The following is a 23,497-nucleotide window of genomic DNA, read 5'->3' as shown; positions in this document are numbered from 1 at the left end:
GCAGGATGGGCTCGTCGCCGTACCCCTCCTGCAGGAAGAGAACCACCGCGAGGGCGGGCTGCGCCGCCTTCGCCTTCGGGGCCTTCCTCCGCCGCCGGGAAGCCCTCCTTTCGGAGACGCGGAACAGCTGCAGGTCCGGGTGGATCCAAGCCAAGACCCGGTCGATGGCCTCCTGCAGGGGCTGGGATTCCCCTGGGTCTGCGATTATGTGGATGCTAACCAGGAAAGGATCCTGTGGCTCCTCCACGGAGAGCTCACCTGGGAGCACAAAAAGAAAAACAAAAGAAATCCCCAAATTGTGACTATTTCCTGGTGTCCTGCGATGATGACATGCAAAGCTTTGGCAGGAAGAGACGCTACATTCTAACTGAACCGACTCCACAATTGTTATGATTTTCTGATCCCAGGTTCATGTGCAAAAACCACTGTTGCAATACCCTAGCTGCCAAAAGCTGAAGAACTTCTCGCAGTGAATGGCTCCCCAGCTGGGCAGTGTTAGGAGAACTTCGGTGCTGTCCTTCCTCAGGTTGCATGTACTTTCTATTGGGCAGTAGAAAGTCAAGTCCCCATTGACCTGGAAGGGATAACAGGCCCAATAGCCTTAAGTGTATACCACTTAGTATTTCCTGAAGTGATGGCAGTGCCTTACCCCACAGATGTTCCTTATACCGCTGTACTCCCTTCGTTTGCTTATTTCATTGGTTTATTTTGTTCGCTCATTTAACAAACATTTATGGAATCCTTTCTTCATGCCCTATGCTAGGTGCTGTGCTAAGCACTTACTCTAACTGAGGCTTCCTGCCAACAGCGTCCTGATGGTGGGGGTGGCCTGGTCATGATCCCTTTGCTGCTGGAAACCCAGGGAAGAGCAATCCAGGGACAAGCACAAAGTCCTTCTGTCGGAGCTTACTGGGGCTGTGGTTAGGGGTGGGGGACTCGAGGTAGGACCATTACTGCCTGTGTAATGCTTTCTTTTGGGCCTCTCCTCAGGCCCTGTCCACCCAGAAGCCCATACATCCTAACTGGGTCAGTTACCCTCAAACATTGGGAAATTTCAAATTCTAAGTGAGACGTTGACTGTTTAACGTGGCAACACTTTCCCGCAGGGTGAACAGTTTGCTGGCCACACTGGCATAATTATAACTCACAAATATTCAGCATATTTTATCAAATTACCTGATAAAAGTCTTGTTCTTTTAAAATATGGGCTCTATTTGCATTTATATAAGCTTTATGACTCATCCCAGGACAATCAAGAAATCTTTTTTAAAAGAAATCTTTAGGTCTATTGTGACTTGGGGGGTTAGAGTCATGTAGAACCAGACCATTTTCACACACATGTCTCACAATGTCCCCTAGGGTGTTATGCATAGGGCATTTATGCAGTCAATAGCATTTAAGAAGTGTCAATAGCATTTAAGGAACCACAATCTTGATTAGTTCACAAGATGAAAGGTAATTTTTTGTTGTTGTAGGTAAACAAGACATTCCAAGTTAGCTTACAGATCATATGCACCTGTAACAACATGGTTTTAATTTTGTTGGATCAAAAGCTGTCTGAATTTTAATCCCAACTTTGACTATTAGATATCTCACTTGGGAATAGGTAGTTCAATTGTTGTTACCTTCTTTCTCATTTACTCATTCATTCACACATTTCTTGAGCAATTTATATGTACTAGGCACTGGGGAGATAAGAAAGCTGGTGCCACTGAGTACTATGGAAGTCCACTTACATAGACTCTGGTGTGAACAGTGAACCCTTAGAATTGTGCAGTGCATGGTCTGCACAAGCACAGGCAGTAGTCCTCTAAAAAAACATGATTTAGATGGGAAGCACAGATGTAAAATATTAAAATCAATTTGATAGGTGCCTATCTTAGGCAGGAGTTGTATTCTAAAGTCACCATGAAATAAAAATTATGCATAGACAATATTACCACTGAAAGCTCTTGGCTTTCCAATACAGTACTGACTTGCAATAACAAGGCCAGAGAGATGTTCCTTTGATTAAAAACTAGGTGAGGTAACAGCTTGCTTCATGGCTGTGTTATAAAAGAATAGTCTTGTATCATTAAACACTAGACACCCCATCCCCACTCCCCCTTCTTGCATAGGCTGTGCCTTTCACTCTACAAAAAGAATCTGAGAACTCAAGAGGCTTCTGGAACCAAAGATAACTAAGGTTAACAGCAGAGTCAAGTCTTAGTACTCCCATGATCATGGAGTAGAATGGTAGATGGAATTACCTGAACTTCCTGCCCTCCCCCCTCTGGCTGAGCATGTATCCTCACACATGCGTGAGTTAAATATGAGCACAATGCAATTCCAATTTACTATCACGTGACAAAGGAAGGGGCAACTGTTTCTCCAGAGGGCTTCTGAGGCACCATGCGAGTGGATCTTAAAAGGTAAACATCTCACTTATGATAACCTCCAATGTGGGGGAGATAGCTGTGGGAAGAGGAAAGACTATTTATGAAGGCACAGAACTCTACAAAAAACAAGCATGCTTTGAAAAGGGTGGTAATTCTGAAACATAGCAATAGATGAAACAGGAATAAAATAGATTGGAGCCAAGTTGTACAGGGCTTCAGCTCAATTTGGTAGTGATAAGTGGCAATGGAAAAGCTTTAATAAAGGGATGTTGGGATTAAGTCAGGATGAGGTAAATTACAGGCAAAGTAAGAAAAAAGAAGACAAGTGAAGAATCTAGACAAGAGATAACAAGGACTTGGCAGTGCATTACTGGCCCTAGTTCTTTATCCTGCCCTCTTTGCTCTCTGCCATGTGACTTTGTAGTTCCTCCCACTAAGAGGGTGAAGTGTGATTCTTTACTCTTTGATTTTGGATTAGACCATATACCTAGGTTGGCCAACAGAAAGAGTCAAGAGTGACATGTTTTGGCTTGCCTTCTTGTGCTTCTGACATTTCCATGAGAAAAACATACTCAAGCCAGCCCACTGATGCCAGAAAGGAGGATAAGAGATATGAGGAGCAAAGGCACCCCAGCTGAGCCCACCTACATCAGCCAACCTCAGACATCCAAAGACACCCAAAGACACACAGTATGAGCCACCCAGCTAAGCTTGGTCTATATGAGCTGACCCAAAACACATGGAAAATAATAAATGACTGCTGTTTTGAGCCATTGTCTGTGGGTGATTGTAACACAGCAATATTATAAATGCAGGCAGAGTCACTGGGTGTATGGAAGGGCATGGATTCAGAAGCTATTTAGGAGCACATATGCATGGGGATGGGGAGCAGGAAAAGCAGAAGTGTATATACCTTGATACTTCCAGCTTGAGCAAGTGGTCTGATGTTGATGTTTAATTGAGCTAAGAAATATTTAGAAGAAGGGTAGGTTTGTGGGGAAAGATAAGAAGTTCCACTTTGCCCATGTTGGCTTGAGATGTCTGAATGACTTCTAGGAGAAATGTCTTGTTGGTAACTGGACCTGTGTTTTGCTGAATTTAAAGATGGGCCAGTTACCTTTAGGATATATTCCTATTTTTATGCAGTTATCTCATAAGTGTGTGCCCCATATTCATTTGTATAAGGAAAAATTCATCATGATGGCTTAAAAAACAATCCAAATTCATGAATTATTATGGTTCTTTTCTTTGCTTGCTCTTTCTGCTCACCTGGCTACTTTCTGTTTCATTGAACATTATTAGCATCACTATCAGCAGAACTGCAGTAGAAACAAAAGTAGTGAAATGCAAACCACTGAAATTTTCCATCAGGCAGTAACTCCAGTAATCATCTAAAATGCACATTTCACTTTTCCATGGTGCCTTGATCTCCCAACAGTGTAGACACTGACTATGCCAAACATTACTGAATGCTCAATATAGATGGAAAGGGGCAGAAAGGCCTAGAACAATTTGAGGATGAAATTCATTTGAGAAAATTACAGATGATTTCTGTGAGGGGAAAAAAGGAGACATGTTGCAGAAAGAATGTTTAGGAAAAGAGGCTGTCAGAGCAGTCAGGCAGTCCTGTTAAGATCCTGCCCCACACTCAGGGTGTGCATGTGGCCATGTACCTGCGGTGACACTGTTAGCCAACACTTGTATGACATTCACTGTGGGTGGGCTGGCACGTTTTTAGTGTTCTACATGTATGAACTCATTTAATCTTCACAATAACACTAAAGGGGGGGCGGTGAATCAATTATTCTCCCCATTTTAGAGAGCAGGAAGTTGAGGCTCAAAGATGTACAGTAACCTTTCCTGGTCGCCCAGCCTCTGACTTTTTGGGCACAGTCACCCCACAGCTCTGCAGAGAGGTGTGCTCACGCTCTCTGCGGTACTCATTTCACGGCAGAACGAGCCACTGTCACTCTCCCGCCATCTCTGGCCACATTGCTACTACTTCACCTCTCTCTACTGCTCTCCTACTTCCTTCTAACCGGTTGGCTTCTCGGCTGCCAGCCAATAACTTCATGCCTTGGACAGCCATTTACATCTCTTTCTTCTGGTCCTGGGTTTCTGAGAAAGATTATCCAGAAACCACCTCCCCAATGGCACATGCCCAAGTGTTTAGATCTGAACACTGCCCTTGAGGGAAACTGAAACAGGCTAGCACTGCAGGTGGGTGTAACAGTGAAAGGAAAGCAGAAGAGTGACACAGAGCAAGTCTGCAGACAGGTGTGAGCGGCCTCGGTCTGAAGAGACCTGGGGTAAGTAAGGGAGCCTCTGAGTCTCCCAGAGTTGCCAGGGAGCTGAGTGTCGCACCGCCTCTATCAGCTGCACAAAGGTTTCCCAGAGAATGGTAACAAAGGCCACACTGAGCCTGCACGGATGAGTGAATGTTCACAGCTTTGCTAAAGGGCAAGATGCCCAGCCTCAGAGAAGGAGGTGGGGCTGAAAGGCACTGGGCCAACCACCAGCTCAAGCTCTAGCCTGGGCAGTTCCAGGTGCAGCCAACTGACCCGACTCCAGAGCTCCTGCCTTTGCATGGTAAGAACCAGGGACATGTCAGTGGCTAAAACCCTGCCCAGAAGAAGAAGGAGAATGAGTAGTGGCATTAGTATGCTCTAGCCATCGCCAGCATGGGCCCAATGCATGTGAGCCTAAAATAAACAGGCTCTAAGAGCCACAGGATGCAGCGCCAAACTGTCACGGGTGCTAGGTTACACACGCCCCAGAGAAAATTGGCCTCCGTGGAGCTCGATAGGAAACTAAGTATTTGAGGAGAAGGAGAGAAAATGTGAATAATTAATTGTCATGCAAAGCCTCTCCACCTCCTTGGAGAAGCAGAGACGCCATGACTGTGGGATGTGCTCTGCCTTTATCATATCTATTACATGTCTTCTCAAAGCCCTCAGGGAGCACATGTTCAGTTAGGGCCAGACAGACCAAAAATGACTGGGCGACAGACAGACCTCTTCAGGGCTGGTTAGAGGACAGGGGCTGGCCACACAATATTTAAAAGCTTTCAAATTAGATTGCGCTTCCCCAGAGGACAAGAAAGTCTTTCCCATGTGATTATACATAATTAGATTTTCCTTTCATAATGTAAAACAAAAACAACTTTAAGTACTGCATGAGTTCAGGCCTTCTATGAGGTAGAAAGTATGCTATCAATCTGAGTATTTGTTACTTTCCCCCCCTAATATTTCACTTTTCCTACATATCCTTTTTTTTGTCTCTTAAGTCTAGCAGAAAATAATTTAGACAATAACAACCACGTATTAAGCTCTTATTATTTGCCAGACACTGTTCTAATACATGTATTAACTCACGTAATCTTTAAAACAACACCATGAGCCCTGGCTCAGTGGATAGAGCAATGGCCTGTGGACTGAAGGGTCCTGGGTTTGATTCCAGTCAAGGGTACGTGCTAGGGTTGCGGGCTTGATCCCCAGTGGGGGGCGTGCAGAAGGCAGCCGATCAATGATTCTCTGTCAACATTGATGTTTCTCTTTCTCTCTCCCACTCCCTTCCTCTCTGAAAACAATAAAAATATATTTTAAAACACACACACACACACACACACACACACACACACACACACAACAAACAAACAAAAACAAAACAAAACAAAACACACACACACACACAACATGATGCAGGTGAAATGTTAACTGACTTGCCAAAGGCCATTTGGGGTCTTTCTTCTCACCAGTGTACTTTCCCGCCTCTTAGGTCTGCCCTCTTTATATTCATCCTGACCCAAACCTCAGGCTGCTTGGCTGGGCTCTGAAATTATGACCTAACTCCTCAGGCAACGTGGGCGGGAGATTCTGCTGTGACTGGACTGACCATTATGCCTGGGCAGTTCCTGGCAATCCCTGGCCTGCATGGATGTCCTAAGCCTGAGTGTGGTGGAGGAGACTGAGGTCCTTCTGCCTGTTGCCATTCTGATGCTGGATATGCACTGAGCATCTCAATGCTGCCTGCACCGGGACCCCTCGCCTTCACTCTTGCCTCCTGGGGCTTCACACCATCCTTGCCTACAACACTGTCTCTAGCTGTCCGGTGCCTGCCATACTGCCCCTCCTCCAAGAGTTGGCAAACTGGTATGTCCCCAAACACACTTCCTTCCAAGCATTAGGCATAGCTAATCGAAGGTCCAAGTCTCTCATTCCAAAGGGAATGCCTCACCGAGCCTCAGCATAGGACAAGCTCAGATACCGCTTTCTAGAATTTTTGGGCAATGATTGATGTCACTGTCATTTTATCCATAATACTATCACTGATAATTTGCAGTTCAGATGCAATGGTTTATTTAATCAAGGAATCTTTATTGTAGACATATTATGTGCTGGGCACTGTAGAATATAGTGATGAATAAAAGAATCTCTGCCTTCCTAAAATGTATAATCTAGTGGGGGAGATGGACCATAAACAAATATATAAAATGAAGTAGGGAGCTGAGTGCAAGAGACACTTTACTGGATGGACCCATGTTCTATGTGGGCGTAGTAAGAGGTTTCCAAGGCAGCAGTCATAACCATTTACCATCAACTGAATACATTCCCAAGTAGCATTCTAGTGCCATAAGTACCGCCAGCACCTTTAGTATCCCCTGAGGAAGCTAACAGAGTCTGAACAAGGGTACCTCCAGCTGCTGCAGGATGCTTGGTTTGGGGAATTTGGCCCTGGAGACTGGTTTGAGACCCTCGAAGCTCATATGCATGAGGCCTAACAGACTCCTTAGAGGTCGAATAAAATTATTTGCATTTATAATGATACCAAACTCGGTGGCACTGAACAGTTCAGAGGCGTGGATACTTGGTCTGTCAGCCAGACCCACATGATCCAGTGGCAGTAAACCCAGGTGAGATGGAGGATCAGACATGCAACACAGACATGCCCAGGGCACAGGCTGACACAGTGAAGAATGATTAGGTTAGAAAGCAGGAGGGAGAGGGACCTCAGAATGACAATAAACACAAAACCACTGCTTTGTGAGATGCCATAAGAAGGCCAACCTCCCCCATGAAGCCGCCTTCCCAGAATGCCTAAATAAATGCTCTCTGAAAGGGGCTCTCAAATTCTTCCCCCGAAAGTCTATTCATCTGGAATATAATGAATAACCTGCCTTCATCTCTTTCTTTGCAGTTTTTTAAAGCCAGTTCCTTGAACCTCTGGACTAATGGGGGTGGGAGGGGGGAATGAAGCAATCCCCGTTGCCCCTGCCAATACTTAAATGAAATCTCAGACTTTCTTAATTCTTAGTAATTTTATAACTTGGACAAGGCCGTTGGTTGGCCTGTAACTTTGGGCTGTGAAAGTAGCAAAGCTGGTCCCAGTGCTAACTCCAATGTGAAGTCCAAGTTAGATGCAGGGTTGGGAATAGCGGGAACCTTGGGGCAATAAGGTGATAGGCAGAGTTTCTAACATAATGGATCCAAACTGTGTTCGTCATGTAGAAAATAAGGTTCTCCTCTCCCAGTCTGAATTCACAGAACTTTCCTCTAACTGAAGAATGGAATATCGGCTGAAATGGTTAGACCCAAACCTGTATCTTCATTTGACAGAGGAGAAGAATATGGAATCTTTCTGCTCCTTGGCCCCCTCTCAAGCTACTGGAAGAAGCATGGCTTTGCTGTAACTGTGGTTATTGGACTTCCTTCTCAATTTCCATCACCACTGTGGAAACAATGTCAGGGATCTGGAGTTTATTGAGCTCATTCTGGATCCAGGACACTTTAAGAAAAAAATACTATAGAAATGAAGGCAGACACTTCAGATATTCTGCATTTTCTCCCGCTTGGAAATGAGACATTCATTTTACTTTAAATGTATTTCCAAGCTTCATTCAGAAACAAACCTCTGGTGAGAAGAGGAGGGGGAAGGAAGCAAGGGCCAGGCATGAACCAGAGAGTAGTGACAAAGACACTTTAAATCCTAAGATAGCTTGGCCTGAATTATGGAAGAGGACCAGGAGGTTGACAGGTCATTAGTCGGAGAATATATAAATGCAGCTGGAAGCACTAAACATAGTTATTTAAGTATTTAGGAATATAACAATTTTGAAAATTTATGAGAAGGTAACACAGGCCCAACACACACCAATGTCCAATGCTTAATAATGTTCTAAGACTCATTGTGCATAAAAGCTAAAGGGTTCAAAATGACTAAAGTATCTAGTATTTTACACAGAATGCTTTCTTCTACTCCGTAATTCTGCATCTTTCTAAACCACATTATGTCTTGTCATTTTCATCAGCAGCAAAGCATCCTAAGAGAGCCAGGACTTCAATAAAATTCTGTCGATTTGGACACGAGGCAGCAGGGCTTTTGAACAACAGGATTAGAATATTCATCTTGTTTTGAGAAGTAAAGTGAATTTATCAAAGCAAAACAGACACAAGAGGAGGATGTTAGCCAAAACCTGTTCCAAGGATTTGCTCATCAAGGAGCTCCAGACTTTTCAGTCTTACACTAGAACTAGCAGGAGGAATCCTCACAATTACAGTAATTAACATTTATTTTTAAATGGGATTTATTCTAGCAGGATGTTGAGAAATCAGATGAACAATGATTCGCTATTACAACCCTCCTAGGAAAAAAACACCATATATGCTTATAAAGCATACCTGGAATGCAGAGTAATCAGTGCTAGCAATGGAGGGACTGGAGCCTCTGGGCTCATTTTTGGGGAAGGAGCTAAAATTCAATAAAATATTCAAATGCTTTGCCAATTTGAATATGACACTGACAAGTCCCTGGTCCTTGCTTCCATGTTTCCTTAGAATATATGTACCATGCAGCCTATTTGAAGAACAAGCTTACTGAACATGACTAGGAAATTAAAGGCGGGTGAGGAATTTGGTCCAGCCCCTCCTTTTACAGATGAGGTCAGACTACTTGCCCATGTCAACCAGTTAGTGGCAGGTCTAGAAAGAGAATGAACATCTCCCAACTCCCAGTGTGGGGCTCTCCCCCTTGCACCTGGGCTGCCCCTCGCTCTGAAGTGCCTAGTCCTGCTGACAGTCCAAGGACTGCGAAGCAGGAGGAAACATGGTCCCTTCCAGAGCTCACAGCCTAGCTGAGGAAGCAAGATGTTCACACCTGAGAAATATAAGAAAAACATAAAACGGGAGATTTTAAGTTCTAAAGGATGTAGTGGATGAATGTCAGAGGTAATAACCAAAGTTCCCCTTTCCCACAATTTTCTTATTGCCTGTGGCCCTCCACCTGCAGAGTCTGGGCTGTTGGTTGCTTCAGGGAGTGTGGGGGCAGATAGACCCATTAGTCAAGTTTCTGAATGCATGCACTTTTAAAATCACAGTGAAAGAAACACTCTTGAAGTCTCTCTATTGCAAGGCCTTGGTTTGGGAGACAGAATGGAGTGCAGAAGCAGGTGTGATGGGCAAGGGCAGCTCTTCCAGCTCAGGAGATGTCCAGCTTGGGCTTCTGGTGAAAGAAGAAGCCTGGAAGGGACCTGACCAAAGTCTGGGTGCCAGAGGTTCCTGAGGAAGGATCATGCGATGGACTTCTCCTCTGCTGAATCCTGCAGTGCTAGGATCCCGGAGCTTAGCAGCTCTGGGCCTTTACTTGCCAGGGGTGAGCTGGCTACTCAAGACTGAAGTTCAGCTCAATTACAGAGAAATATAGCGGTTCTAGTTTTATACCTGAGCATGTGACTGTGAAAACTCTTACAGAGTTTTCCATGGATAGCATTAAATGTTATAATCCCATTGATGGTGATCCCTTAAGCATGCCATTCCATACAAAGACTTCCAACTTCTGAGTCTAGGTTATCTGTGATCCCCACACATTTTAGCCAAACTATGTTCAAGCCTGAAATGTTAAATATGGAACTGCAGAGGAAGCCCAATTCTTCTGATAGTAGACAAAGGAAAGATTTCTCACAACTATTCTGGTTACAAAGAAGGAAAAATCAGTCTTCCAAGCACAGGTGGAACAGCTCAGCTTCACTACCTTTTTGTGCCAATAACAATGTCATAAGATGGCAGGGTGAGCTAAAAATAAAAGGGGAAGCAGGTGGAATATACTTTCCATTCTATATGCAGTGTGTTGTACAAAACAAATTTAATAAATGCAGAGGGAGGAGAGAAGGTTTACAAAGAAGGAAGGAAGACTGATGGGATCCTCTTCACCTTTCTAGTCTATTCTGAATATTGTACCCCTTAGTGGATATGAACGTTTTTTTTTTTGCACAGCATCCCCCAAATACTTCCAATATGTTACCCCTCAGAGATTAATGGCAACAATATTGATGGTGAAGAAAGACAGAGATTGTCTACTGGAGCGGGGAACACTTCCCACAAAGTCTGTGCAGAGCACTGATGGCTTTGCTGAGGCTGATGTTGCCTCCTGAGGTGGGAGCATGAAATGGTACCTTTGGAGTATGAGCTGGCCATAGGGGCCAGCAATTTTACTTGTAGGAATTTATTCTACGGAAATGATGAAGGATATAAACAATGACTTAGTACAAAGATATTCCTGGCAATGCCGTTTATAATAGTGAAAAAGTGAACATAACCTACAGGACCAATAGGGCACTGGTGAATAAAGTCTGCTGCAGAAAGATCTTAATGCAATACTGAGATATTCAAACTACTGCAGAAGTTTACTGATACATAAAGATGTTCACAACATACTTAGTAAAAAAGAGAAAATTAAACTATAAAAATTTACCATACCATGTTTTGATAATAACATATGTCTATATGACTATAGATACTCAGAAAAAAAACAACCCTATAAAGGTAGACACCAAATTATAAATATTGGTTCTTTCTGGATGGTAGGATTCTGAGTTTTCTTCTTTTTGCTAATCTGTATTTTCTGATTTTTCTATATTGAGTATATATTGTTTGGATAATAATAATTATTTAAAATTGAGAAAAGCACCAGGCATGTCAGGGGAATATGCAGTGGCAGCTTCTCACTTTTGTTCCTCTCTGGGGGGTCCTGACAACCCTGGTAGACCATGTCACTTAAGCTTCTCAGGGAAAATATGGTATAAGAAATCTGCCTTCATTTCTCTTTCATATCCTGGATAGAAAGAGACACCCTCTACGTAGTTGAAGTCACACAATTAAATCCCATCTTTAAAGCTAGAAGGAATACACCATATTTTTTTGAAAACAACAGCAAAGCATCAAAGGAGTTGTCCATGTGGTATACTTCCTCAGCCTTTGATTTCCTGACGCATATCTTTGGTTATTGCTTTTTTTCTTATCAACTATGAAATAGTAATATTTTTTAGTTTTTCAAGTTCCCATTCAGAGGATTCTGAACATATAAACCCAAATCACCAAGTCTACATGCACTTACACTTTCAGCTTCACTGGTTTCATTCTTCTCAGAGGTTTCATTTGCTACTTCCATGACACCTGACTCTCAAAAAAGCCCCAAACAAACAAACACCTCTAGCTCGCCTGATAAAGGACAATTGCCATGTTTTAAGATAAACCACAGTTTTCTTCTTTTAAATTATTAGTAGAATAATTTAAATATTTATCAAGTGAAAATATTTTTCCTCTAGACATTATCCAAATCCTAGAGTTTACAAATTATACCATTAAAAATTAAACTCTAAAAGTACAAAATCTGGATAAACCTCATCTACTAGGGATGATTTAAGAGCAATTTTACTCCTCAAAACTGCAGCACAAGCGGCTCGCCTGACTCAGGAGGTGTTGAGCAGGGCTGGGTCCTGCATTTCTACCAAGCTCCAGGCTGATGCTCATGCAGAGGTCCCTGGACCACACTGAGTAGCAAGTTTTCCAGTAGCAACTTCATGTGCTCTACAGGCTGAGAGTGCCTTTTCTGGGCAGCTGACGAAATGTGGAGTGAGCAGGTACCCCGACTTGCACCAGCTGGTATTTGGTGGTTCTCAGGCTGTGACTAGCCCTCCCAGACCTACCCAAAGTAACACAGTCAGGACTTTTTATTAGTGTCACCTATAAGCTATAAGTTAAATAGCTCTAGCACTAAGAGGAAGGTCCAGGAATACCAGTCTCAAACCTGAAGCCACACTTGCCACAGAAAGCTTCAATGCTTAGGAGCATGGGAAGAGTCGCTGGCAGCAGGGCCCTCTCTCCATAGTTAGGGAAAGCTGGAACAAGGCCAGAGCATTCCGAGGAGGAGGGAAGCAGCCCTAAAAGTTCTTTCCCACACAGCTACAAGAGCAGCAGCTGTAGGTGTACCATATGCCCCCTGCCAGGGAATGGGAAAGGTACTTCTGAGTAAAAGCTTTAATCCTACAGTCACTTTGGAAGGCAGAGCCACAAAGGAGGACAGATCAGACAAGGAAATCAGATTGATCCGTCCACATGTACAACATCTTAGTGGTTTGTGATGGATCTCTGCAGCTACGGCTGCATGTCACAAAGGTCCGTGACAACATCATCCCACACAAGGCCGATCCTGAAGAGCCTGCTAGGGTTGCAAGGTCATTCCAGCTGTGCCACAGCTCACCCTGAATCTCCTTTGAGAACAGTTCTGCATGTGAACTTGACTGTTGTGCCAAACATGATCTTAAACATAATAAAAATGGAAACAGTTCTTATTTGGGGTTCATTTCCTGGAAGTTGCTCACTCAAGTGCTCCAAGCTCGAGTGATGGAGTAGAAATTCAAAATCCTAAATTTTCCTCCATTTGGAAATAAGTATACCATTTCCCTGATGCTTTGATTTGCTTAATGTTGCCTGTTGGGTTTACAAGAGTATATCAAACAATATCGTTAGTATTACTAATAAGCCCTTTGAAAACTGAGGAAGTAGAAAATAAAAGTAGTGATGGACCTGAACTGAGATACTTAAAATACTTGTATAGTCTGTCCCTAAAGACCTTATTACTATCCATAGCTACCTTTGTTTACAAGGCTATATTCTAAGTTGCCAACTATGTGCTAATCGCAAAATTAAGCATGCTCAATGGCTAAAATTATTCTTCATAAGGGTTAATGAATAGACTTGAGTTTTGCCAAATCTTATGGAGTAAGACTCTGAAAGAGTATTTGCTCTGAAAATCATAATGAGGAAGGTACTGTACACAGAATAAAGTGTAAACTATGAAATTTACAAGTGGATCAAAGTTTAATTGGCTACTACCACCTCTTCCAAAATACTGATCTTCATTTTCTTAAAAAAAATTTTTTTTATTGATTTCAGAGAGGAAAGGAGAAGGAGAGATAGAAACATCAATGATGAGAGAGAATCATTGATCAGCTGCCTCCTGCACACTGCACACTGGGGATCGAGCCTGCAACCCGGGCATGTGCCCTGACCGGGAATCAAACCGTAACCTCCTGTTTCACAGGTTGACGCTCAACCACTGAGCAACACTGGCCAGGCCTGATCTTCCTTTTTTAGTGACATGATAAAACTGGCTCTAAAATGAATACTATTTGTCAATAAAGTATCATCTCCTCTAATAAAAACAGAAAGAAAATAATGAATATTTCATTATCCCAAATCTGAATTTAGCTCTTAGATATTGAGACACAGATCATATATATTCAAATATTCCCCATCAGTCATATTCTTCAGTATGTGATCATATCTTTTCAATGTGTTGCTTTTAAAGCTCCTTACATTTATTTATAAATTAAATCACAAGGGCTTATCTTTCCCTCCATGCTGAGGGGAAGCACAGATGTGGCCAAAGATACAACCAAAACATATTTTTCTTCAGTATCCTGAAACTGCAAGGAAATGTGAAACTACTGAGAAATGAAAGGGAGAAGACAGCATTTATGTGGAAAGATACGTCTGTTAAAAAAGGCAGCTTTAGGAAGCAATGAGGTCCTGACAGCAAGGCAGAACTGACAAGTCCCCATGGTGGCTCTGACCAGCTACAGGGCCTTGCAATTAACCAAGACACCCGACTTTCCTACTTGAAAGTCACCTGACCCTTTTAACTTCGATATTAGAATGCGTCCAGCTGGACCTAGTCTGGGCTGCCCTCAAAGGCAGGTCGCTGACCCTAAGGGGACAGAACTCCACTGGACTTCTGGGCTGTGGAAGCTCGGGGCCAGCAGGGAGAATGTAGGCAAAACATGAGGAAGCCACTTGAGTCACTGGAAAGACAGGCCAAGAAACAAGGAAAAGAAAACTAGGGGGGAACAGGAAGGTAGGCTTTCTCTCCTCGGCCACAGCAGCAAGAGGAGTTGCCGCCCACGTGCCTGCCCACCTGCAGTGGATGGTTGTTCAGAGCTGCTCCAGCTTCGAGATCAAGAGGAACAACCCGAGTACAATGGAACCCAATCATCGCAAGGCCTGTAACTCCTTCCCCGCAAGACTGTGGGCATGGAGCCGGCGGCCAGCAGCCAAGGTGTGGCGGAGATGGGCCAGTGAAAGCCACCACCTCCTAATGCGGAGCACCATCAACCAGGGCGCCGGCCACACTGGGCAGCATCCTGCACACGATCCGCAAGATCAAGTACCGCTGTCACCTGCGCACGGCCTCCATCCCCAGAGCCAGCCCCATCCGGTGAGGTTACAAGCCCGTGATGGTGAAGAGGAGGTGGGCCTGCCCCACCAAGAGTTCCTGAGCTCCCTACCCCCGCAAAAGCCAACTTTCTTTAAAAAAAAAAAAAAAGGAAAGCAGGAATCTGAGCCCGGGCAGGTTAAAGAAGATTCAGAGACTCCCACCCAGCATGATGTGTGTCTTTCTGGCACAGGTTGGTAGGTGCTTCTGAATTCAGATTTGCAGAACACACTCTTCATGGCCATTTCTCTACAGTTTCAGGCTGGGAGAATTTCTCAGGGCAATGACAAGGGCCCTGCCACTTCAACGGATTTTTTTATCATTTGTGCTTTGAAAAGTATGAAGGGATACAAAACTGCAAGGCATTCCTGCTGTCCCCAAAGTTCATAAGGGCCAGGTACGGTTAATGACTAAGCTGAGTTTTGAGATGGAACAGTTTTAGGGCACAAATGAGGAGGGCAAATAGCAGTCTCAAACAGAGAGAACTAGTTCACTCTTTGACCACTTTCTATTGGCATCGCTCTGGGGCTAGAGATCCTCAAGAAATGTTATACTCCTAAAAATAGCATTTTAAAGCTCCCAACATCTTCTAAGAGTAGTTCTCCAAGTATGATTACTACTATAATCTTTATTTGAATGTAAATAGTTAGTCATACGTGATGGTAGTTTCATTAGCATTATGTGGCACAGTTGATTTTATTCCCCTGGCGTAATTATTGTTTTCCATTTATCCTGTTTATAAAACTTCCCCTTTTTATTTAAATCACTAAAAAAAAAAAGAATGCAAAGTGTACATAGTGGCTTCATGATCTTCTTATCAGGATTCTGGACAAACAATCTAAAATTCTGAGTTTAAATTAAATTTGTCTTCCTTGGGAAGTATGATTTATTGAGATCTCCTGAGGGCTAACAGTGTGTTTAGCTTTGCAGGAAGCATAAATGAAAAACTTGCCTGCTCCATCAATCTAAAAAGGCAAATGGACCAGTTGCAACTAGAAAAAAATTCACCCCCACAAAAACAAATCATCCATTAAAGAAGCCCCCTCAGCCACTTCCCCACCCCCGAGTTGGAAGTGAAATCAGACACAGTCAGTAGTAATGCAATTCCATGATCCATGAGGTTGAGGAAAAACAGGACGCCTGGCTCTCCATGTGCCCTCCCCAACCCCATACCTTGTCCATTTTTTTCTAGGGGAGGGAGATTAAAAAGCAGCAACCGCCCCTCACCATAATGTCTCTACTGCTACCAACTACAAGCAACTCACAGTACAGAAGCTCAGGTTCAGTCTGAACAGCCCTCAATTCGATATTAATGCTAAGGGCCATTGGAGAGGGTGCACATCCTAGACTAGTGATGGCAAACCTTTTGAGCTCGGCGTGTCAGCATTTTGAAAAACCCTAACTTAACTCTGGTGCCATGTCACATATAGAAATTTTTTGATATTTGAAACCATAGTAAAACAAACTTACATTTTTTATATTTACTTTATATATTTAAATGCCATTTAACAAAGAAAAATCAACCAAAAAAATGAGTTTGCGTGTCACCTCTGACACGCGTGTCATAGGTTCGCCATCACTGTCCTAGATTCTATTCGGGGACAAAGAAAAAAGGTACAGATTCCTCAATTCTTGACTCCTTCCCTCCTCTCTTTATTTCCTTCATTCCTTCTCTGTGTTTAGGGGAGTTTCTAAGACATTCACATCTTAGCATCCTGGAGCTTCTGAAAATGTCCTTAGAGAGCATCTAGCCTCATTCCACAGAGGAGAAAACAGATGCCCAGAGAAGGTAACTGACTTGTCTGAGAGCACACTGCTCACTCAGAGTGGAGCCAGGACTAAGACCTAGGACCCCTAAATCTACACCACTGCTCTTGTACTTAGTCTTGGTGATGATCTCTCTTCTTTTCCCATCAGGGGGAGGCAGTATGAGGAAGCAGCCCCTGCATGCTGAAGGAAAAGACGACTAAACAAAGTGACTGGTGTTATTGGAGGAAGCTTTTCTGGCAATTTTGGTAAGGATGAAAACCAACTGTGGGGACACAGACTCTATCCCTAGCTCTCCTCAAGGAGCATTTATGTCCCTGTGAACTCAGGAACAAATGGGGAAAGCAATATCATGGGAATGTTGAGTAAGAACCACTTGCAGACATAGAAAAATTCATTTCTTAACAGTGAATGGTCAGAACCAATGCTCAAATCCCAGTCAGGAATCAGGAATTATCCAGAAACAAGCCACTGGGTGGAGAGAGGCTGACTGGGGACAGTGGAATGACCATGAGATGCAGAAGCTGCTCCCAGGACTGACAAGTGGGAACTGGTCACACAGGGCACAGGCACCAAGTCAGCTGTGAAGGGAGAGTGACCCTGGAACGGAAACATTCAGGATGGATACTAAACATAGTAATTATCTCCCTACCCAGTCATCTGCGTGTGATTATATAGTTTGTGGAGAAATGCTCTGTGTGCTTATTGGTTTTTAGAGAGAGGAATGGAGAAAGAGAGAGAGAGACATCAATGTGAGAGAAACATCAACCGGTTGCCTCCAGGGATCGAACTCACAACCTAGGTATGTGCCCTGATGGGAAACCGAACCTTTTGGTGTATGAGACGATACTCCAACCAACTGAGCTACACTGCCAGGGTGAGAAATGCTATGTTTTAAATCTACTTGGAAGAAACTTTTTATTATTGCAGCTCTGTTGAACTTACGTTTTAAAGGGTAGATTTAAAACTGTAGACTTAAACAATTTTGTTTTCTTTTCAGAAAGTGTCGGCTCTATTATCTTCCACTGACTGTGTAAGGGGCCTTCTCCTGAGTATGGGTGTGGCCAGGATTTATGTTCCTGGCTGGGAGGAAATGCAGGCCAGGCCACATATTGGGCAAAAACAGCCAGGGGCCACCTGTATGCACTCACCCCTTCTTCCTGCCCAGAACAAGGATGTGATGGCTATACTAGAGGCAGTGGTTTTGTGACTCTGAGGCAACCCTGAGGATGGAAGCCAAAAGTTAAGGATGGTGTAGAATAATGATCGAAGGAGCTTCTATACCACACCAGCACCGCATCCTCTGGACTTCTTTTATTTTAATATTAGAGGAAAACAAACTCCTATTTATTAAATCTTTATTTTTCTCTATTATCTGTAGCTAGATACATGTCCTAATTAAAATATGAAACACATAAATATACATCCTCATTTGTCAAGGAGCCCCGACATTGAAGAGTGAGAGTGAAATCATGGAATATTTAAAGAGAAAAGAAAGAGTAATAAAGGCTATTGATCCCAGTGGCACTAAGAGAAATTCCAACTCAGAGATCGCAATAAAAATAATGGAGAGGAAGACATCCCAAACCAAATTACCCGTTTCCCTAACAAGAGAGGTGCTTTGTTGTGACCCAGAGGACTGATTTGAGAGCTACGAATTGAGAAAAGGCTTTGGGCAAGTGTTTTATACAAACCATTCTTTAAAAAAATATAGTCTCTGGGCAAAACTGAGAGTTCAAGAGAGCATGCTCTGATGTTAGGAATGCAAAAGCTTCAGGGAGTAAATGCAAATCACTGAAGCATTATTCTCATTATTACTAATGGTTCTTAATAACTAAGGGGCAATTCTGAGTCTCCAGTTGGCTGAAACAACCAGAAATTGCTCCTTGTATCCATGCTAATAACTAATGAAATTCGACACTAAACATAATTTCAGATATACAGCTTTCTGCACAGTCTCTTATTGCAAAGGAAAGCTAAGCCAGAACATCAGTAAAAAGGAATAACCCAATTAAGTGTGTTTCCAATTGGGAACTATTTAGAATTGAGAGTTTAACAGGATAGTGAGATAATAAATACTGAATTGTTTTGTCCTGATTAAAAAGATCAGGATTTTACCATAAGACATCTTTTTTTGTTATTTTAAAATAAGTGTTTAATCAGTCTGAATGACTGTGGTCTTCTATACAGTGATCTTAATCACTGTAAATTGTTCAAGGCCTAATTTCCCATAAATATATTCACACTTGTGATTTAATATTTAATACAGAGGCAACTTTTTCTGTACTCAAAATGTGTTTATAGACATAGTCCCAATCATTTTTTAAGCATTTATAATAATTATGATTTCTGAGGAAATTCGCCCAACAGATGAGTTGGGGCCACCCCATGGATCCAATAAGTGTGCTCTGAGCCATTAGCCTTCAGCAGGTATTTGATAAATGTTTGTTGAATGAATGGGTTACCTCAGATTCTTCAGAGAAGATGTTTTAGAACAGTGGTTCTCAACCTTCTGGCCCTTTAAATATAGTTCCTCATGTTGTGACCCAACCATAAAATTATTTTCATTGCTACTTCATAACTGTAATGTTGCTACTGTTATGAATCATAATGTAAATATCTGATATGCAGGATGGTCTTAGGCGACCCCTGTGAAAGGGTCGTTCGACTGCCAAAGGGGTCGCGACCCACAGGTTGAGAACCGCTGTTTTAGAAGCATTCGTGCTAATAAAGCCTGAGCTAGTTCCCCCAGGCTGAATTTCCATAGGGAAAGTAGTGGCATAGCTAGTCCTGCAGCCAAGGTAAAAACAAATTCTCCAGAGAAAATCTCCACTGCTGGAGTTAGAGGATGTATTATTGTTAAGGATACCTTTGGTGAGTCCTACTATTAAAACAAGGGTAACACAGATGACCTTCTCTACATGCATAGATGGGACTGACGCCTGAGGGACTGTGAAAACAATTCTGAAAACAAGCATTTAAACCATACTTACTGCTGGTGGAGGATATGTGGCTGTAGTCAGACCTGAAACACAAAACCTTGGTATTAGTAGGATTAAAAAGTTTTTCTTTAGCCAAATAATTTCCCTAAGCTACAATTTTAAAGTCAGTGGCAAGTAGCACCTAGCTAATAAAAAAATGCCACAAATTAAAAACTATAGTGTTAGCATTGCTTGTGCAAAATAAATTTAAGTCTAAATTTGAAAGCAAAACTTTAAAGGCACTTTAGAAATCAGGGGTCCTTTAGGTTTTGGTCAAGATGGTGGTATAGGTAGATGCTGCACTCACCTTCTCTCATGACCACATCAAAATTACAACCCAATTATAGAACAATCAATCTGTATAATCATCTGAAGCATAGCTGAACAGAAATCCTATAACTAAGGATATAAAGCAGAAGCCACATAGAGACTGGTAGGAAGGGTAGAGACACAAAACAGGCTGGCCCTGCACCCATCTGTGGTGATTGAGAATCTGAAGGGATATTTCAGCTGCAGAGGTCCCCCCTTAGAAGCAAGGGACTTTTGCCCCACACCAGGTCCCTATCCTGGAACACCAGTGCCAGAAGAGAAGCTCACATAACATCTGGCTGTGAAAATCAGCAGGGATTCCATCCTTTGAGTGAGATGGAAGGCTGTCCTCTTAAAGGGCCAATGCACAAACTCTCACTCACAGGACACTAAACTTGGGCTTCATGAAAGGGCAGTATATCGGGGAGTGCCACAGATATACAGGGAGAAACTTCGTTGTATGACTTCAGGGCAAGGGCTGGAGGGACGACCGCCACTCTCCCTGTTTTGAGCCCGCCCTGCACACAGCCTAAGCTGAATCTACATTAGCCAGGTGAACTCCACTGGCTCTACCCTGACTTCCTGAGACACTCCCCTATCTAACTCGCACAAGACCCTGAATAGCCACAACAATCTTGAGAAAGAAGCATAAAGTTGGAGGGATCACAATACCAGATATCAAATTATACTACAAAGCCACTGTAATCAAAACAGCCTGGTACTGGCACAAGAACAGGCATACAGATCAGTGGAATAGAACAGAGAACCCAGAAATCAACCCAAGCCATTATGCTCAATTAATATTTGACAAAGGAGGCAAGAGGATACAATGCAGTAAAGACAGTCTCTTCAATAAATGGTGAGGGGGAAATTGGAAAGGTACATGCAAAAAAATGAAACTAGACCACCAACTTACACTATACTCAAGAATAAACTCAAAATGGATAAAAGAATTAAATGTAAGTCATGAAATAATAAAAATCCTAGAAGAAACCATAGGTAGCAAAATCTCACACATCTATCACAGCCATATGTTTGCTGATACATATCCGAGGAAAGAGAAACAAAGGAAAAAATAAACAAATGGGATTACATCAAACTAAAAGCTTCTGCACAGCAAAAGAAACCAAAAAGGGATCCCACTGAATGGGAGAACATATTTGGCAATGATACATCTGATAAAAGGGTTATTTCCAAAATATATAAAAAACTCATACAACTTAACAAAAGGAAAACAAACAATCCAATTTAAAAAGGGTCAAAGGACCTTAATAGACACTTCTCCAAAGAAGACATATAGAGATGGTGGCATAGGTAAACAGCGATACATGCCACCTCCCACAACAACATCAAAATTACAACTAAAATACAGAACAACCATCATTCAGAACTGCCTGAAATCTGGCTAAATGGAAGTCCCACAAATAGAGAAATAAAGAAGAAAGCACACCAAGACTAGTAGGAGGGGCAGAGGCACAGAATGGGCTGGTCCAGCACCCACGTGCGGCATTTTTTTCCAGTCAAGAGGGATATCTTGGCTGTGGAGGCCTCCCATGAGGAGCTAGGGGTCCCAGCCTCACACCAAACCCCCAGCGCAGTGTTCCAGAACTGGGAAGAGGAGCCCCCGTAACTTTGGGCTGTAAAAACCAGCAGGGATTGTGGCTGAGTGACACGGAGGCTGCTGGAGACCCAAGCAGTTCCTCTTAAAGGGCTGGTGCATGAACTTACACAGTTCAGTTTTCTCTGAGCTCCAGCGCTGGGACAACAGCTCAGGGGGATCCAGGGACATAAAGGGGGGAACTAGATCATCCATCAGAGCAAGAACTCGGGGATGACTTTCTCCCAGAGAGGGGTGCTCAAAGGGGTCACTGTTACTGTGCTGACACCTCCCCCAACACAGAGCTGACTGGCAGCCATATATGAGTTTCCATCAGCCTGGCTAACACTGTTTCTCCAACCTGGTGATTCACTGAGACCCATCCAATTTGCAGCCCTATCCAAGCTGTTTGCAGTGGTCTTTTCATATAATTGGCCTGTCCTGGCTTAGGCTTCACACTTTCCTAAAATCTCTCAAGAAAGCAGCAGCTGGCATCAGCATGCCCCATATCTATCAATAAGTGGTGGCCATCTATACGTCTGTGGCTCCTGCCGGGTTACCCCAGGCAGGGGCTGACTTTACACCTCCCGGGAGGCATCAGAGCCAGTACACCCAATGGACAACTTCAGACCATACCAGATTACAACTCTACACATCCATAAGTGACACACTCAGGGGCAGACTCAGCGAGCCCTAAAGCCCCACTGAAGCAAGTCCTGCTCTGTAGGGGTGTTTTCTGGATGGCAGCTCTTCCACTGTAGTCACAGCTGGTCCTCACAGTTAATTGGTCTAGAGGTCAATTCCTCTCAGTGACGCCAACAGCAATTAAGGCTCAACTACAACATGACTGTGCACACAGCCCACACAGAGGTGCACATAGAGTGCCCAGCTCAGGTGACTGGGGAGGCTGAGCCACTGGGCCCTACAGGACACCTACTACACAAGGCCACTCTACCAATCCCAGGAGACATAGCAGCTCTACCTGATACATAGAAACAAACACAAGGAAGCAACCAAAATGCAGAGACAAAGAAACATGTCACAAATGAAAGAACAGAGGAAATCTTCAGAAAAAGAACTAAAAGTAGCAAGCAAACTACTAGATACTTTGATATTGTTCAAAACAATGGTTATAAGGTTGCTCAAGGATCTTAATGAGAGCTTCAAGGAACTTAGTGACAACTTCAAGGAACTTAGGGAGAACATCAATGACATAGAAAAGAACCAGTCAGAAATGAAGGATACACTAACTGAAATAAAGAATGATTTATAGGGATTCGTCAGTAGAGGAGAAGAGTCTGAGAATCAAATAAAGGATTTGGAATATGAGGAAGCAAAAAACACCTAAGCAGAAGAGCAAAAAGAAACAATAATCCAAAAATATGAAGATAGTGTAAGGAGCCTTGGGAACAACTTCAAGTGTATCAACATTCGCATTACTGGGGGTGACAGGAGAAGAGACAGAGCAAGATATTGAAAACCTATTTGAAGAAATAATGACAGAAAACTTCCCCTACCTAGTGAAAGAAATAGATTAACAAGTTCAGGAAGCATGCAGAGTCCCAAACAAGAGGAACCCAAAGAGGCCTACACCAAGACACATCGTAATTAAAATGCCAAAGGTTAAAGACAAAGAGAGAATCTTAAAAGCAGCAACAGAAAAGCAGTTGAAGAAGAAGAGATATGAATAAAATACATATCTATCAATAATTAAATCTAAAATAAAAAAATGAACAAGGAATCTAATGAAGAAAATAAACTGATGAATAAAATAGAACCAGAGGCATGGAAACATAGAACAGATTGATGAATCTCAGAGGGAAGAGGGGTGGGGGAGGGAGGCAAGAGATTAACCAAAGAACTTATATGCATACTAGAGGCCCGGTGCACAAAAATTTGTGCACTGGGGGGGGGGGGGG

The 23,497-nt window shown here is 43.0% G+C and overlaps 1 protein-coding gene across 1 annotated transcript in view; it reads right to left on the bottom strand.

Annotated features, from left to right (window-relative positions):
- The window catches only part of FAM124A (family with sequence similarity 124A), a gene marked incomplete at its 5' end in the record, with an annotated part of 56,665 nt that overhangs the window by 28,854 nt on the left and 4,314 nt on the right, over positions 1 to 23,497 (bottom strand). The window contains 2 exons of the mRNA XM_014548289.1: positions 3 to 258; positions 19,685 to 19,716. Of these exons, the coding sequence (XP_014403775.1) occupies positions 3 to 258; positions 19,685 to 19,716 (288 nt within the window). The remainder of the gene's footprint in view (positions 1 to 2; positions 259 to 19,684; positions 19,717 to 23,497) is intronic.

This window comes from Myotis brandtii, unplaced genomic scaffold, assembly GCF_000412655.1.
Source record: "Myotis brandtii unplaced genomic scaffold, ASM41265v1 scaffold500, whole genome shotgun sequence".
In the NCBI taxonomy this organism is placed as follows: domain Eukaryota; kingdom Metazoa; phylum Chordata; class Mammalia; order Chiroptera; family Vespertilionidae; genus Myotis; species Myotis brandtii.
Note: the sequence above shows the minus strand (reverse complement) of the source record. Positions and strands in the feature narration are given on the sequence as shown.